Consider the following 18,208-nt stretch of genomic DNA (forward strand, 5'->3'; position numbering starts at 1 on the left):
ACACAACCGTGACGCGTGTGCATTAGCAAATGGGGGCACACTTACACAAAAGGGCATGGATTACCCTGAGGATGGATAGAGCTAAGGCACGGAACACTAGGGCATGGCTATGGCTTTGCCAGACTGTGATGGCTACGCACGCCTGTGATCCAGCACTGTGGAGGCAATGAGGGTTGAAGGATTACACAAAGGATGTGAAACTCCCTTCCCCGTGGGTGTCGAGGTGGTGCCATAACTTGGCCCACACGGGGACGGCGGTACAACAAATAAGAGGACTCCACCAGTTCCATCTGTATGGGATAGAGCGTTTCCCCGTCGCGTGCGTGGGTTTTCTCCGGGTGCTCCCCGTCTCCTCCCACATTAAATGGCCGATAGGCCTTCATATTTAGAGGACCACAGAGCTTGGGCAATTGTTGGCGGTAGCTCACTGCCTGGTTGCGGCCTTCCCGCTCTCTGGTTCCTCCAAGCGCCTCTTGAGTCCTTCTCTTGCTTCACGAGCGAGTGAATACCATGCAGCGGCTGCGATGAATTACAAGTGTAAATGGTTATGGAAGGCATACCTGGGCACGCTGGCCAGGTAAGCGATGAGCTCTCTGAGATCATCGGGACGGGCCCGCTCCAGGCTGCCACGCGCCGGGAACATGATGATGGGGCCTCCTTGCCGATCTCTCCCACCTGAGTCACACGACGCATAGAGACAGAGATACCCCGTATAGCCTTCACATACGGTTGGGGCAAGTGCAGTTAATGAGCAACTATGAAGGCCGGCATGGTGCACTTGGGGGTAGGTGGCCAGCACCACACCTGGTAGCCTATGCCATCCCAATGGTGATGTTTACACATCTCACCAGGTACTCATTTAAGGCTGAGTCAATGTAAGGGAGGCACAGGACCAGTTCAAATATTCGTCACTGATGCTTGTTCTGCGTGGAAATAAAACTCAAGAGCGCCGGGTTTGGAGTGGTGCGCTAACCAAAAAAACTACACACGACAGCCAGCATTTCACCACCAGTTCGAGATGACATCACAACAGCTTGTTCCAGGCTTGGTGCACTTGAAGGTCACGTGAATTGTAAGCGGTTCGCTGGCCGGAGGGCCAAGGGCAGACCCAGGTGTTCTGGGATCCACCTAACGTCTAGCTCAAATGACCACTGAGGTGGCGCTCATCTCTTGTTTACAGCCCTGAGCCAGTAGTGGGGATTCCCCAGTCGATCCAGAGGACAACCGCTGGTGACTTGCCCACAAAGTGATACTCATATCGACGCCAGAGAGATAATAGGTAGAGTCAACCCCCTGCCAGATTATTAACTCACAAGCGGATTGAGAACCGCTCACAAACACACACACACATTACACAAGCAGATACATACATACACACACGCCGGCCTGTGTGTATGGGACTCTTGCATGTATACAAAATTAAAACGGACAGAGGGCACTCGTATTCTCACCAGACAGATAGGCCACTTTGTCCTTGAGCAGGGGCAACACGCTGTCCATGGCTGGTCCATCGTTGGCCACGGCCCCTGCATGCACCGACACATTAGGAGCAGTGTCACTCTTGGCACAGAGTCACGGCATTTGCAGCCGCCACCCGCGATGAAGGCGGCGCTGGGCCAGAGGGCTCGAGAATCTCCCTACTGCCCCCCCCCCCAAAGACTCGGTGATGAGGGCCAGAGCCCCTCTCTCCATTGTGGTAAACTCGGCCACTCGATTCCCTGCGGAGCGATGGGGGGGGGCTGGGGAAGAGACGGGCGCAGGCAAAACGTGGGCACAAGGAGTCATGTTGCCAATTACCCCGCACATGTCAGCAACTGGCCACTAATTAATTGGCGCCACAATTTCTTAATTTAATTTCGGAGGCACGTCAACAGTGGGGCAGACGCTCTGGGAAAGAGGAAGCGCACGCGGCTCATTGGGCCCTCGCCCCTCCGGGCCCCCCCACCAGCGCCGTCACAACTCCGAGGGAGTGCAGGAGTGAGGTGACCTCATTACAAGCCCACCGCCTCCTCCTCTCTGCTCGGGCCCAACGGAAGGGGGTCGGCAGTGCAAAATAGAGCGCGGGTGGTTGTGGCAGACGCACAAATGGCAACTGTTGGCCCCTGGGGCTGCTGCGCACATCTTTACTCACGAATGCCGCTCAACATTGGATGTGCGGTGTTTAGTGCCAACATTCCATGTTAATAGGCTCCAAATTTCTCACATGCATGTGAACCGAGGACCGCTTTACAAGGGCGGCCAGCACTTCGCACGATGCGGTGTTTACTAGCCGCGCTACGTTGCCGTCATTAGCAAGGAAACGGGAAGGGCGAGGTGAAGTGTCCCCTGCCTGCAACTCCTGGTCTCCCGCGATGGCCGCGTTGGTTTTTGATCGCATCTCCGCTACAGGTGGACATGACGCTCAAACCCGCAGCACCTGCCGTGCGGCGACGGAGCGAGAGAGTCGCATAGGCCAGCGTCCCTGATATCCCGATAGCCCGAGAGCCGATAGCCCCCACAGCCCGATAGGCGGCCTTGCTCTTTGATTTCCCTTTCCCATCATAGGTAGATTCCCCCGTGCCCCTACCGTGACGAGAACGCACGCACACGGGGAGTGTTGGCGAGGCCACGCAACCCTCACCATTCGCTGCTCCAGGTAGCCCCGGTGGAGGCGAGGACACGCAAGTATTCGCAGCACACGTGTGCCCGCTGTCCCATGCCCACTGATAGATTAAAAAAACAATCAATGTGCCCTAGAGGTGACCCAAGGTGGCTTGCGCACCAGCAGCCCATCTCTGTCCGCTTGTATGTTCAGAGTGGAGGCCCACTCTGAGCTGGTCCCCTGCGGTGCTCATTCCTCGCTGGCCGTGAAGCCGTGGGCACAGACGATGCTTCCAGTGTCCGCACAATTACACACACGCACACGCATTCCCCACGACAGGTGCCTGGCACGGCGCCTCCCTATGGAGCGGGCCCCGTTGACCCCGCTACCTTTGTGGGGTTAATTACCAGGGTAAACACGGCTCGTCATTAATCACCAGGGTAAACACGCGCGTGCCGCACGTGCCAGCCGAGGCCAGAAGTCCAGAGCTCTGCGGTCGCACACGTAGACTCTACACTGTGGCGCAAGTGCGAGACCCCTGCAGAATCTGCTTCTGCGATAACCGAGGTAACCCTGACCCGACTCTAGCTGTGCTGAGTGCAGGGTTGGCACTTTGCTCGCTCGCATAAGGGTTAAGATTAGGCGGATGTGTGTACGTGGCACGGTCATGCATACCCGCAGCTCCTTCGAGATGTAAATGGCCGATATTCAGTGAGCACAATGTACGTATGCACACTCGCAGTATACACACACATTCGCATTACCATAATATCAGTCACGGTATTCGCAGTCAGTGCGCAGATACAGTACACAGTGTAGTGTCGCAGGACACAGAGCCAGAACTTCACGCGTGCAAACACTGGGCGCCTATGCCAGCTGGGCGTTTCGCACATCTGCCCAGCGTGGTGCACGTCACATCTGCTGGTGGTGGCAATGGTGGTGGAAACAGTACGAGCCGACCTGTTTTTACTTTAATTTTATACTTATTTTTACGGAACAGCACGGTGTGCGGCACATACACGTGTCTGGTCTGACAATGAGGCAGCGGTGACTTGTCTGGAGCAATCAGGGACTTCCTGGGAGTTTCTGTGCATATATATCCCCATGGTCAGGTCCAATGCGCACGGAGACACGGAGACAGGGACACCGGTGCAGGGACACCGACCCACGCAGGTAAACCCAGGCACCAATCTACATAAGAGGTAGAGTCACGTCTAGTTGGATGGAAATTTCACACGAACGATCGCTGCACGACAACCACACAGACGCTTGCTGCACAGACAATCCCTGCGCACAGCTGTGCTCATGGGGGGGCCTGGCCCAGCCCCAGCCAATTGAGGTCGCCCCTGTCCTACGGCCGCTGTGGGCCCATTATCTTCTGGGTTTACATCTGGAAGCAGGTCACGGTCACGAGCCTCCTCTGGCCTCAGATTGCCCTCCATTGGCACGCCACGTGTAATTCCGTGACCTTAACAAGGACCACGCACGGGGGCCCATTACTTAAAAATACTTCCAATCGGACACCGGGCAGCGCTGGGTTTCCGAACAGCGCACCCTGTTGTTGTTGCAGCTGCCTTCCCGTCCCGGGGGGCAGCCAGGGAGCGGTGCCGGAGGGTGGGGAGAGAAGTGGGGCCTCAGACTTCCCTAACAATCGGCGGAACCAGAGCCGGACGCCCTTCATCACGGGGACCCCCTCCCTGGGACCCCCCCCCCCCCCCCGCCTTTAATCATAAACAAGAGGACACGTCATTAACGAGTTTCCATTCATTCTTTTGCTTGAATAAGTGCAACTTGTTTGAATAAAGGTTAACCAGGCACTGTTTTATTTAATCCATGCTGTGTTCAAATACCACACTGCAGGTCATAACACTTCTCTCTCGACTTTTTACCTCGCATTGCTGCACTTTAGAATTCCCTCCCATCGACTATTCCCAAGCTCCTATAATAACCTTGGTCAAGTTATTTCGAATTCCCTCCTATCGCCTGTTCCCAAGCTCCTATAATAACCTTGCTCAAGTTAAGACAAGTATTAACTGTGTAAATTACGACTTTGAAAGTGCCGATTGTTGCTGCCCGCTGGACGTTTTCGGCATTTAGGCCTATGCTTAGAAAATGTTTAAAATAACAATGGGGAGAGTGAGTGTGAATAAAAATGTGTGCGTCCTTCCAAAAGACGTATCCTGCCCGCAAACCAGATCACACGTGGCTCTATAGTGCGTAGAATAAGTGTGTTTCGCAGGCAGAGAATGTGATGAGTCAAAATAAGCTACGTGACAAATGATATCCTATCACATGCAGTTATGATCAGTACACCACTGTAGGGGCACCACGGTGGCGAGATGTTAACTACCTCGCCTGGCATACAGGATGTTGTGGTTCCATTCCGACCCTGATGCCTGCATATTTGTTCTCCCTGTGCTCGCGAGGATTTTTCTCCGAATCCTCCGGTTTTTCCCTCCACATCCAGAGACATGCGTTCAGAGTATTTGCCTGCTATAAATGTCTACATGACAAGCCACTTCGTTAAGCTATCATTTGTGGCCAGGTCACTTGCGAAAAGTGTTTATAGTTTAGTAAAAACAACACATGAGTCACAGCATACAATGCCAGTAGTAGTAGGCGGTAAAGAGAGGCTTGTTGTGAAGCACATAAGCTGCTGAACTTATTCAAATAAAAACATTCATTTACATATGCTGCTGCATTGGCAGTGGTGCACAAGCACAAATAACAAAGCACTCTACACATTCATCAATAACGCTGTGGCCCTAGAAGGGAAAACATATGCTATATAAAATACATACCGTTTTGGGCAGTGGCCTTATAAAAATCTCTCTTCGTAGCAGAGAAAATGGCGATTGCTCCAGATACATCATCTCTCTGCTGCAAAGACGGGGCATTGCCTGAACACCCTCGTAGCGTGTCTTTCTACTCGTTCTGGCCACGCAATTGGTGAGGTGTGTGCTTGTCCGTCACTTACCCGACACAGCTTATTGGCCAATCAGATGAAAAGACGAGGTGGAGTGATACATGCCACTGCCACGAATGAGCATCGGTTTTGGGGCTCACTGAGTGCAATAACGAGTATGCGAATGAGCACGCCATGATCATGTATGTGGCGTGGGGATAGAGGCAAAGACTGGGTTCAGGTTAGGGGTAGAGTCAGGGCACTGCCTTGAGGGCAGGATTCCGATTGGTTACAGAATGATTTTCCAGGGCGGCCGCTGCATTTCACACTGGCGCGGAAAACTTGCCGTTGTGCACACACCCAGCCCTGCTCCCACATCACCACCACCCTCCCTCCTTCCCCAGCGCCGCTCTTGCCGAGCGGGCAGACAAAAGGAATGTTTGTACTTAGTTGTGTTGCTAATGACACGTCTTTTGAACTGTATGCCATGTGACGCGTGTATTGTCTTGTTTTGTTAAGGGGGCCTTAGTGCGATTCACAAAACACGCCTGCCCCCTAATCCACGCGACGCGTGTTCGGGCCTCCTCGGTCACTCACGTTGCTCAGCGCCCCCACTTTCACCGCCTCCGTCAGCCCTTCAATTGCTTAAGAAGGGAAGTAGTCAAAACTCACAAGTCACTCCCCTCTGGCCCTATATAACTGCAGCGCAGACCACAGACGGCCTGCGGCAGGGTACGGAAAAGGGAGGGCCAGACCTCTGGTCAAACGTGTGTCTCGGTCTCGGTACGATCACAAACTTTTCCGCTGCGCGACTAAAGTCAAGAACAGCCACCAAAACCGCTCCCATTGTAACCCCTGCCAGGGGAGTTTAACCTCAGGGCCCATGTAAACAAGCTGCAATTTTTTTTTCTTCCAGATTAACAAAAATAAATGCCTTACCGTAAACCGTGTTTGGGTTCTGTGTGAAGATTAAACAGTACACTGTGTAATCGAAACAGTGATACAATGGCTGAGAGCAGCCAAAATTTATATGCATCGTTATAACACAAACTATCTTTTGGACGAATTTAATCAGCAATGGAATGCTTTAATACGTACCAGACGTTTGCATAAACAGAGCAGTGAGCCTTCCAAAGGCTTCCAGCACAAGTGACAGCCAATGTGTTTCATCTGCACGTGATTCAACCAAAGCCTCTGCTTCTGGATATGAGCTGTGAACTGCAGGTGAATGAAAACTGGGGCTCAGGTGTCCAGCATGGCCTACACAAACAGTCATGCACCACTGCTGTCGATTTTTTTACATTTCCACACAGTTGGGCACAGGCCCAAAAAACCAAATGGCCAGCAACAAACAGCACTATCAAACACAATAGAGGTTTCTTAGGTAAGATTGCGAAAATATATAAACGTGTCGTTTCTCTATATAAGGAACGAAACAGTTAGAAAATCTGGCTGTCACCTGATGAAGCTAGTTGTAATTACTGGCAAAACGTCGTACTCGGATTGTAAATGTTGTGGCTTGGCTCTCCAACACACCGGCGTGCTATACTAGTGACGAATTGGCATGTTCTGTTAACGTGACAACCCTTACTAGTTGGCTGTGTCGGGTGGTGGCGGGTTTTAACGACACATTTATATATTTACGCGATCTAACCCAAAAAACCTCTGTTATGGATGATATTGGTCGCGAAAGCCTACGTGTTAAACAAGCACTATCAAAATTGCAATACATAGAGTTAATGCAATTCTTGAATTGAGCAAGGTTATTGTAAGAGCTGAGAGAGAATAGACGATGGGAGGGAATTCCAAGGTGGAGCAATGCCAGGGAAGACGCAGATAGATCAATGTTGTGACCTGCATTGTGGTGGTTGAGTGAGTGCATTGTTGTGACCTGTATTACTGGTTGAACACAGTGTGGAAGAGACAAAATAATAATAAGTCTAGGAGACCGAGTCCTCAACATAGGTGGAGGAATCAAAGAGTGAAGTTCATGGGAAATGTAACCATGGTAGTAGTAATAGAAGGGTGATAAGGATTTGACTGACCACCAATGAGCGAGTGACTGAGCCCTGCGCCCTTTGAGCCCCATGTCCTTTGACCCCTTGCCAGAGCTACAGAGGGTGGGGCAAAAAGGGGCAATTTTCTCCAATACAGGGGCCCACTTTTGTCGCTAATGAATAAGGGGGTCCCAAGTGGCATCCTGCCCTGGGCCTCCAGGAACCTCTGGGTGGTCATACAAACTGCTCCCACACATCTGAGGATGCCTCCCTGAAAACATGGAGGTCTCGCCCACCGCGACTTGACCAATCCACCATCTGTCATGCTCCATTCTGACCCGTAAATTAAATTACAGACTCTCTTTACCAATTCACTCCCTAATTAGCATGATTGGAAGAAGCAGGCCAATTGTCTCCAGGGGCAAGTGCCAACCTTTGGCTGAGCACGAAGTGGGCACCGCGCCCGGGTGCAGTCCCTCCAAGGACAGCATGAGGACCATGAGGGGCCCACACGCCGATGCTGTCACCGGCCCCGTGTTTTATGGGTTATTTTTATTGAAATAAAAAGTGTCATGTGACGCTGCCCAGGCTCCAGGATTATGGCGCCCAGAATAGCCTGGGCACTCAGCAGACAGGCAGACAAGAGGCGGCAATGCGGTCCTCTGGGTGCCGTCCGTTGGCCCGAGGGCTGCCACCTTTTCCACCACAGACTAATACCAGACGTATATTTCAGTTAACCTAGGGGACTATCAAGATCATGCAGTGTAAAGTATTGCAGCTCAATAACAATATCGGTACCAGATCTCGGTACAAATGAAATCCTGCCACCCAAACACAGATGCCAATTCCCGGACTGTTTGCGTGAAACCGGACAGGTCGCAACCCTAGCTGGGCCCCTCTCACCACCTTATAAGAGGAGAAATTGGGAAGCAGCACTGCTGGTGACGGCATTGTGGGTAGCTCACATCGCCGCTCATGGCGATACGGGAGCAGCCATGCAGACATATTATGACCAAGGCATCCTCCCCACCAGTAGGCCTTTGTGTACTCCTCATTGGTCATCAAGTCGTTTGTATGTATGTATATGTATGTATGCCTGGAGATTAAAGGGAGCCCTAGTAAACACCCTGTGGAGTTCAATGGTGCTACTTTGTAGATTGTGTAAAGGTATTTTATAAAGCGCCTCCCCTTCTAAGCAAGAGCTGTGCAGCAATGACGAGGTCAAGAGGATAAGTTCGCAGTTACATTGCTGTCAAAAAGGGCCAATTCTTTCATCACTTTTGCAGGTTTAGTTTAGGTACAATTATCTTGAGAGAGCAAGCCCATAAATGTTTAACTAGGGCGCCTGTTTACAGGCAGCACTGTGTTGGATTTACAGAAGAAGGCCATATAAAGATAATAAAACAAACTGTCCCCCAACACGCCGTGCACACACGACAAAGCTTCAGTATTCCCCTTGCGCAGCGGCGGCGGCGAGCAGAACACGCGCGCACGCGCCGCTGACACCGCGCCCGGCCTCGCCGCAGCCAGTGAATGCTAATCACGCGATCCGGGGTCAAGCGGAGACGCCTGTAGGAAAAAGGACAACACGCGCCCAGGTGGTGGCAGCCACGACCCAACCCTCGGCGGCGTCCGAATCCCGGCAGAGGTTCCGCAGTTTCTGCCCCCCTGACCCACCACGGTCCGCCTTCGCACGTTTACCGAATTTAAGTCGTTGCACACTACACACGCCTGATGATCGGTACGCGTGTCCCACAGAGAGCAGCGAGCGTCGAGGAGTTCCGTTTTAAATCGGCGTTTTCTGTGTCGCGCAAGACGTGTTTAGCAATCATCGGGTGCATGCAGCATGTAACGACTTCATTTGTATTTGAACGCCGATTGGTTGACGGCGAAAAACAGATCGCGGTGCGTCATGGGGACTCACGTTTGGGAAGCCCTGCAATAGTCACGATACGATAGAAATGCCATGTGCTTAACAACAAGCACATTATCCATAATGCGCCCGATCTCGTCAAATCTCAGAAGCTAAGCAGGGTTTGAGCCTGCATAGTGTTAGAAATTGGTGGCCACCATGCATAGCGGGTATTACAGGCTATGGGGCTACACTGTTGGTGGCAGAGTGCAGCAAAGCCCAATCACTGCCCCCACACATCTACATATTTCCCACCTTCCCTACCTTGTATTGACCAGCAAATTGAGACAATGTCAAGTAACCACCACGACTCGCAGGGAGTCGTGGAGGCCTTCATCCCTAAGTGGATTAACAAGGACTGGCCATGGTGATTTATTCGGGAAAGCCTAAATTAATCGAGACTTTTCAGGAGAACCCTGTTCTAACGATTTTTATTTAAGTCGTGTTTTGATTCGTATGGGAGGAATCCAGAGCACACACAGAGAAAGGTTTCTGCCCACAAATGCAAATGATGCACTGGCATGATGGCATCTTCTGGCCATCTCGCTGCCCAGCGGGTTTTGAAAGCCTAAAAAAAATACGCATGGTCCACCAACCCTCGCTTCCGATGCGCCACGCCCATCAAAAACACACGTGGGTCTGTTGGCACACGGTGCAGACCACTCAATCAACCCTTGAGCCCAGGAATGCAGGTACAGTAAGTACATGGACACAAATAGGTAAATCCGGCCGGCAGATAAAAGGTGCGTAACTTTTTCCTGTACTCAACAAATTATATATACGTTTAGAGATATTAATAATGACTGCCCAGGCGCGTGTTTGTAAACATTGGGCCTGGCTCCCCTAATGTGTATATGCGACTGTCAGGTTTGTGTTTCCCATCCCAGCACTAAAATAAATAGGGGACGCGGGTGGCTTGTTTGAGTGCTGTGAATGCAAAGCTGGGGCACAAACAATAGTCAGGCAGAGCACTCTCCATCAGTCTGATAATTATAATCCCAAAGCCAGCTGTGGGCTTTCTGCCACGCAATCATCACCACCACACCTTTACCAGACCTCCCCTTCCTCAACTCCGTTGATAGTTACATCTTTAAGTATTCTTTTACAGATCCGAACGGCCGAACGGCCTACTGGGAGTGCATCTTCTCAGCAGCAGCGCTGGATGACTACAAGCAAACTCTGCACCACTTTTGTGTCGAATTGGTATCCGCATCGAAGGGGGTAATTTTCTTTAAACATTTGGCAGTTCACCAGCATTGTTTTAAACAAGCCTGACTGCTGACAAGCCACTGAATGTCGAAACCAGTCCAGAATTGTACTTGTATTAAACCGTGTGGCCGATGAGATTTGTAAAAAAACCCTACATTTTTACGCGGAGGGAAAGATACGGGATGGAGGCATCGTCTGCTTAGTTAGTTACCTATATTCTCTATAATGACGCTAATGATTACATTGAGCAGTGAGCGGGCCTTCACCAATCACCGACATATAGTAGTTTGGGACTACGCCTGGCCACTGTGATGCAGCGCGGCTGTTTAGCACCAGGCACAACACCTGTCCCTCGCCACTCTCGTCGGTGACCTGGGCACACAGTACGCCCGGGAATTCCACAGTGGCAGGCGGGCGGGCGGACGGAGCGTGAGGGATTGCCAGCATTCACACGCACGCCCGGCTCAGCATCTGCAGCCCGGCCTGTGCAACCTGCAGCGTGGAGGGAGCTGCTGCCTGCACCACATGCCAGGCTGCAACAGCAGCACCGGGGGCTTCCTCTTATCCCCCAACACGTCACAGTATCACTACCAGCGGTGGCGACGCTCCCGCCATCCCCTCCTTCGCTGCTGCACTGCACGTTGGTGCAACGAACACGGGACGAGAGACGCACCGTGCCCACGCGTTCTGCGATGGCACGTGGCCACATTCCTTCACGGAAACACGGCAGAGAGGCCCGTTAATTGCGTACGAATATTCATCCCTACACAACGAACGGACCTATCTGTGCAATTATCTCGAGTATCGGCACGATGGCGAACAACAGACGGCAGGCCGCCTGGCTGGCGCTCGCCTGCCAGTGACGCAGGGCGATGGTGCCCACGGCGCCCTGCGTGTACGTGCCCCACTGTCGCCGACTGTCAGTCCCATTGTCCCCGTGTTGATTTTGCCAGTGAAGCGCTGACACAGCCGCACAGAGAGAGTGTGTGTGTGTGGACGCGGGTCGCTTCCCTCTCCCTCTCCGCAAGACAAATGCCGTCCCACCATTCTGCCCGGGCAGCGTCTGCAATGTCTGTTGCACCCCCCCTCTCCTTCTCTCATCCGTCTCGCTTCACACCTCATTGCATATACACATGCACCGTGTGTGCTTGGGGGGCGGGAGGGTGGTATACGGCATGCGCAGCAGCTAGCCTGTGTTTAAAACACACGAAAGGGGCTGCCAAGACGGACAGCAAGACGATGGACGTTTGGTACAGCAAAAGCCATTTGACAGAGGCTGAGCGACTGAAGGGGAGCAGGAAGCGAGACGCGGTCAGTCACACGGGGAATGTGGCAGCATGTGCACTTACAGCTCATCATCGCCCGTGCACGTGGTGCACGCGTGACTTGGCGATACCCAGCTCAGGCTTATATGCATTTCACATTTCTATTGCACGGAAACACACTCGCTCCCCGCACACATACTCCAGGGGCCAAACCCATGGACCCACACTCCCTGCACGCTCTTGACGATATCCGCAGGCGTCCTGCACCCCCTGCACAAACCCTGCCTCACTCCCTTCATACAACGCCCACTACAAATGCCCTGCATTCACTGTGGATACACGCGTACACGGTGCACCCTCCCTGCACCCACCCGGACACCCTGCACTCCTCTCCCCCCTGCTCTGCACGCTCGCTCCCCGCACCGTCGATGAGAGAGGCTGCAACTGCGGTGACGCCATGGTGCAGGAATCCGGCACATCTGCGTGTCCAGCCTCGGAGCAGCGCCGAGCTCCACTCCCTGGACCTGCCCCGTGCGACCCATGCGGGCCACAGCAAGGCCACCGTGTTCACGCCTCGTCCCCGTGTCTACAGGGATCACGCATTGTCCCCGTGTCTACACAGATCACGCCTTGTCTCCGTGTCTACAGGGATCGCGCCTTGTCCCCGTGTCTACAGGGATCACGCATTGTCCCCGTGTCTACACAGATCACGCCTTTTCCCCGTGTCTACAGGGATCACGCCTTGTCTCCGTGTCTACACAGATCACACATTGTCCCCGTGTCTACAGGGATCACGCATTGTCCCCGTGTCTACAGGGATCACGCCCTGTCTCCGTGTCTACACAGATCACGCCTTGTCCCCGTGTCTACACAGATCACGCCTTGTCCCCGTGTCTACAGGGATCACGCCTTGTCCCCGTGTCTACAGGGATCACGCCTTGTCTCCGTGTCTACAGGGATCACGCCTTGTCCCCGTGTCTACACAGATCACGCCTTGTCTCCGTGTCTACAGGGATCGCGCCTTGTCCCCGTGTCTACAGGGATCACGCATTGTCTCCGTGTCTACAGGGATCACGCCTTGTCCCCGTGTCTACAGGGATCCCGCCTTGTCTCCGTGTCTACAGGGATCATGGCCTGTCCCCGTGTCTACAGGGATCACGCCTTGTCCCCGTGTCTACAGGGATCACGCCTTGTCCCCGTGTCTACAGGGATCACGCCTTGTCTCCGTGTCTACACAGATCGCGCCTTGTCCCCGTGTCTACAGGGATCATGGCCTGTCCCCGTGTCTACAGGGATCACGCCTTGTCCCCGTGTCTACAGGGATCACGCCTTGTCTCCGTGTCTACACAGATCACACATTGTCTCCGTGTCTACAGGGATCATGGCCTGTCCCCGTGTCTACAGGGATCACGCCTTGTCTCCGTGTCTACAGGGATCACGCATTGTCCCCGTGTCTACAGGGATCACGCCTTGTCCCCGTGTCTACAGGGATCACGCCTTGTCCCCTTGTCTACAGGGATCACGCCTTGTCTCCGTGTCTACACAGATCACGCCTTGTCTCCGTGTCTACAGGGATCACGCCTTGTCCCCGTGTCTACAGGGATCACGCATTGTCTCCGTGTCTACAGGGATCACGCCTTGTCTCCGTGTCTACAGGGATCACGCCTTGTCTCCGTGTCTACAGGGATCACGCCTTGTCCCCGTGTCTACAGGGATCACGCCTTGTCTCCGTGTCTACAGGGATCGCGCCTTGTCCCCGTGTCTACAGGGATCACGCATTGTCCCCGTGTCTACAGGGATCACGCCTCGTCTCCGTGTCTACAAGGATCACGCCTTGTCCCCGTGTCTACAGGGATCACGCCTTGTCCCCGTGTCTACAGGGATCACGCCTTGTCTCCGTGTCTACAGGGATCACGCCCTGTCTCCGTGTCTACAGGGATCACGCCTTGCCCCCGTGTCTCCGCGCTCGATGCCGTGTCTGTATCTAGGAGCGTGGAGACCAGTGCACCTGACAATACCCTCGGCATGCGAGCCCACTCACTGCGGGAAATAACAGCCTCCAGCCACGTGCATCCCACCTCCTCCTAACACATCTCCGCCTGCTCCAACCTAACACAACACAGCTTCTATAAAACCTACAAAAACACCTCTCCTACAATCTCTACCAAACACAACCCGACTTCAATTAACATGAACACACCTCTACGCCCCTACAAACAATACCTCTTCTGCTCCCATCTGTTCCAACACACCTCCTCCATCCTCCAACCCACAACCAAGGCACCCCGAGCATCCTCCCACACCAACCCCGCATCATCCCCACGCCTGCACGTTCGGCACGGGGAAGAGCCATCACGGCGCTGGTGGCGGAGTCGCAGCCAGAGAGCGAGACCGAGGTGTAGCTGGGGAACGGGGAGTGAGCGTGAAGGAGACGAGATAAACCGCATAGCAGAGGCCCCATGTGTCCGCCGCCATGCGGCAGGGCTTTCTCCCAGCAACGGATGAGAGCCGAGCGCCCTGCAGTCCCGAGAGGACTTCAACCCCCCCGCATGAAATGCAAGACCCAGCAGCAGCAGCACCACGATTACGATATCGCACATACCCAGAAAAATACAGCATCACACATCCATAAAACACAGCGCGAGCAAAACACATTGCCACACACTTCGCATCACACAGCAAAAATACACACACACACAGCCCACACACTTAGCATCACACAGCCCACACACCTAACGCCACAGACCACACTGACCCACACACCCAACACCACACACACCACGCCCAGCATCACACACACACTGTACATCACCACCCCACACATACACAAACACCACACACGGCACCGACACAAAGCGTGACATACACGGCACACACCCAGCGAAACACACACACACACCACGCCGCATCACACACACACGGCCACAAAGACACCATGACACACACACGGCCACAAAGACACCATGACACACGCACACACGGCCACAAAGACACCATGACACACGCACACACGGCCACAAAGACACCATTAAGCGCAGCGCCCACCCGCTCTGTAGAAGACCTCGATGTCGGCATCACTGCCTCCTCCCTCCTCGCCTCCATCGGCGGAGCTCATCTCGTCTCTCGCAGCCTCAGCGAGCCCGCGTTACCATCTTCCTCCTCCTCCTCTCGTTACCATCTCGTTACCATCCTCCTCTCGTTATCATCATCCTCCTCTTCCTCGCGTTACCATCCCGCCAGGGCTGAGAACGGGAGACGAGGTGGAGGAGGAGGCGGCGGCGGCGTGCGGGCGGGGCGCCATGCTCCCCTCCCCCCCCCGGCCTGGGCCGTAGTGACGCGAGTGCGGGCGCAGCCCGGCGCCGTGTGTCGAGTGCGCGGCCCCGCCGCACGCGGCCGGCACGGACGCGACCTGGAACACGGTGGACAGAGACGGGGTGGTGGTGGTGGGGGGGTCTGGGGGAGTCCTATCTGGGCTAAAGGTGGGGGAATTCAAGTGGGGTTTGGGTGGGGGGGGGCTTTAGAGTTGCTACCTGTCCGGGGTTTAATCCGGGCAGAATTGGTATCTGTGTTCGGGTGGCAGTAATTAATTGATTTTTTACCGTATTTTGTAGAAATGTATCACAGTAGACTGCACAGCTTGGTTAGACCTCAGCTGACTGAGCAATACAGTATGTCCTGATTTGATCTGTGGAAAGGTTGGTAGAAGAGGGGGGCCCTTCCTGATGGGAGGATCTCACGTGTCCTCGTCTCGGGATGGGGTCACTCAATAACACTCCCGACTACATCCCAAAATACCATGGTCCACCTTTACACGATTACCAGCTTTTCCATGTTCAAGTAAAAAAACACTGACGGCTGGTAAAACGAACCCAGTGATGTATGTGGCCAGGGTAGAGTTGCAACTATGAGGCCTGTCGCGTCACCACGTCCATACACCTCCGTGACCTCTACAAATCGCTCCGTGGCCACGACCGTCACCTGCACCTCACCTCACCACAGGTGTCATCATCAGTCGGCAGGCCGTGGTGTATGTGGCGACCTTCACTACACAGGGGCACGAATTGTTCGCTCACTTGAGGGCATTCAAAATTACCAAATAATCAGCCCTTATGGAATGCTGTATTGTCCTGGAGTTGCCCATTTAGCCCACCTTCATGAATGGTCAGTATGGAATCAGACCTTACACCGGGGACAGTGGCCACGGGGCAAATGGAGACATTGACCACAGCCAAGACGCTCACATGGAGCAGCCAGTATCCGTGGAGCAACTCGGCTCGGCATGAGCCACACCGTCACCACCAGGGGCGGAGCCACAGGGGGGGGCTGGGGGGGGCTGGGGGGGGGCTTGCCCCCCTTGAAAAAAGTCGGTAATCGGGATAACCGGATATCCGGCTGCTGCAAAATGCAGGCTGCCACCTTGTGCTGCCCTGCAGGCTGCTTGAGCGGCAGCCTTTCGAACTTAGCCACGTCAGCGGCTCCGACCTATTAATAAACTCCGCGTTCAAATCCAATAGAATTTGTTTTATACATTTGTGGCCCCCATTGGAAAACATAAACACACTGAGATATCTCAGAATATTGAAGTCAGCCCCCCCAAAGTCAAAATCCTGGCTCCGCCCCTGGTCACCACTAAAGATAGCTCGGCACCAGTCACATAAAGATTCCTATCCGCCATGCAGCAGCCCTCAATAAACACGACCCTGGGCACGTGAGACACTTGCAGAGACCCGCACTGGCCGTGCCCTTCCACAAACAAGCAGGGGGCAGGCGAGGGGGGGCGCACGCTCGATTAAACACGACCACGACAGCCAGGGCCGGAGTGTGATGTGTGGCATGTGTGAGCACCAGACACATTGTTGTATCAAAACGTTTCACCTGGATAAGCCCTTGAAATGGAACACCCTCGTTCGCAAGGGAGTGTGTCCAGGATCAACCAAGTGAGATGAGACAAGACCAAGTTTCCCTGAATTCAGGCAATATCAAACATTTCACAAGCTAAGCAGGTGTTGAGCTTGGTTTGTATGTTTGGGATACCAGATGTCAGCTTGGGTTGAGTGGCTGTGAGAAGACAAGGAGATGGCTTTACAATGGATTTTTTAATTAATGTTTGCGGAATTTTGTATTAATTACCCCGTTATGTGCCAGTTTTCTCTGGGTTCTCTGGTTTCCTCACACATGAAGCCACACTCACAAGATGAATTGTCCAATACCCTTAGGACATATATATGAGAAAAACAAGTCCTCAGGCAATAGATTCACCACAAGCGAGTGTGAACTCGGTTGGGCCAACGGGGGCATTTGGTGGGGCAGGGACCATGCCAGCAGCGCCCCTGAGCGCTGCTGACTCACCAGACTCACCACAGACTGACCACAGACTCACCGTAGACTCACCGCAGACTCAGACTCACCACAGACTCACCACAGACTCACCGTAGACTCACCGCAGACTCAGACTCACCGCAGACTCACCACAGACTCACCACAGACTCACCGCAGACTCAGACTCACCGCAGACTCACCACAGACTCACCGCAGACTCAGACTCACCACAGACTCACCACAGACTCACCGCAGACTCACCACAGACTCAGACTCACCGCAGACTCACCACAGACTCACCACAGACTCACCAGACTCACCACAGACTCACCGCAGACTCACCACAGACTCACCAGACTCACCACAGACTCACCACAGACTCACCAGACTCACCACAGACTCACCACAGACTCACCGTAGACTCACCGCAGACTCACCGTAGACTCAGACTCACCGCAGACTCAGACTCACCACAGACTCACCACAGACTCACCGCAGACTCACCGCAGACTCAGACTTACCACAGACTCACCACAGACTCACCGCAGACTCAGACTTACCACAGACTCACCACAGACTCACCAGACTCACCACAGACTCACCGCAGACTCACCACAGACTCACCAGACTCACCACAGACTCACCACAGACTCACCGCAGACTCACTACAGACTCACCACAGACTCACCGCAGACTCACCACAGACTCACCACAGACTCACCGTAGACTCAGACTCACCACAGACTCACCAGACTCACCACAGACTCACCGCACTCACCACAGACTCACCACAGACTCACCGCAGACTCACCACAGACTCACCACAGACTCTCACCAGACTCACCGCAGACTCACCGCAGACTCACCACAGACTCACCGCAGACTCACCACAGACTCACCGCAGACTCACCAGACTCACCACGGACTCACCGCAGACTCACCACAGACTCACCACAGACTCACGACAGACTCACCGTAGACTCACCACGGACTCACTGCAGACTCACCACACTCACCAGA

General features: G+C 53.8%; 1 protein-coding gene across 8 annotated transcripts in view; it reads right to left on the reverse strand.

The window, feature by feature from the left end:
- Positions 1-15,211, reverse strand: part of LOC116941117 (kalirin-like) — a 94,853-nt gene extending 79,642 nt beyond the window's left edge. For 6 of the 8 annotated variants that reach the window (XM_032951801.2, XM_032951796.2, XM_032951798.2 and 3 more), the window contains exons 1-3: positions 14,915-15,209; positions 1,452-1,526; positions 561-675 (exon numbers count right to left, since the gene is read on the reverse strand). In XM_032951801.2, the coding sequence (XP_032807692.1) occupies positions 561-675; positions 1,452-1,526; positions 14,915-14,984 (260 nt within the window). In that variant the 5' untranslated portion in view covers positions 14,985-15,209. Of the gene's footprint in view, positions 1-560; positions 676-1,451; positions 1,527-14,914 lie in introns of all 8 variants that reach the window. The other 2 variants (XR_012941375.1, XR_012941374.1) reach the window with 1 other exon arrangement.
- Positions 15,212-18,208: the final 2,997 nt, after the last annotated feature.

The sequence above is a fragment of the Petromyzon marinus genome, chromosome 10 (genome assembly GCF_048934315.1).
Source record: "Petromyzon marinus isolate PM22_M1 ecotype Great Lakes invasive population chromosome 10, UKy_Petmar_22M1.pri1.0, whole genome shotgun sequence".
Classification (NCBI taxonomy): Eukaryota; Metazoa; Chordata; class Hyperoartia; order Petromyzontiformes; family Petromyzontidae; genus Petromyzon; species Petromyzon marinus.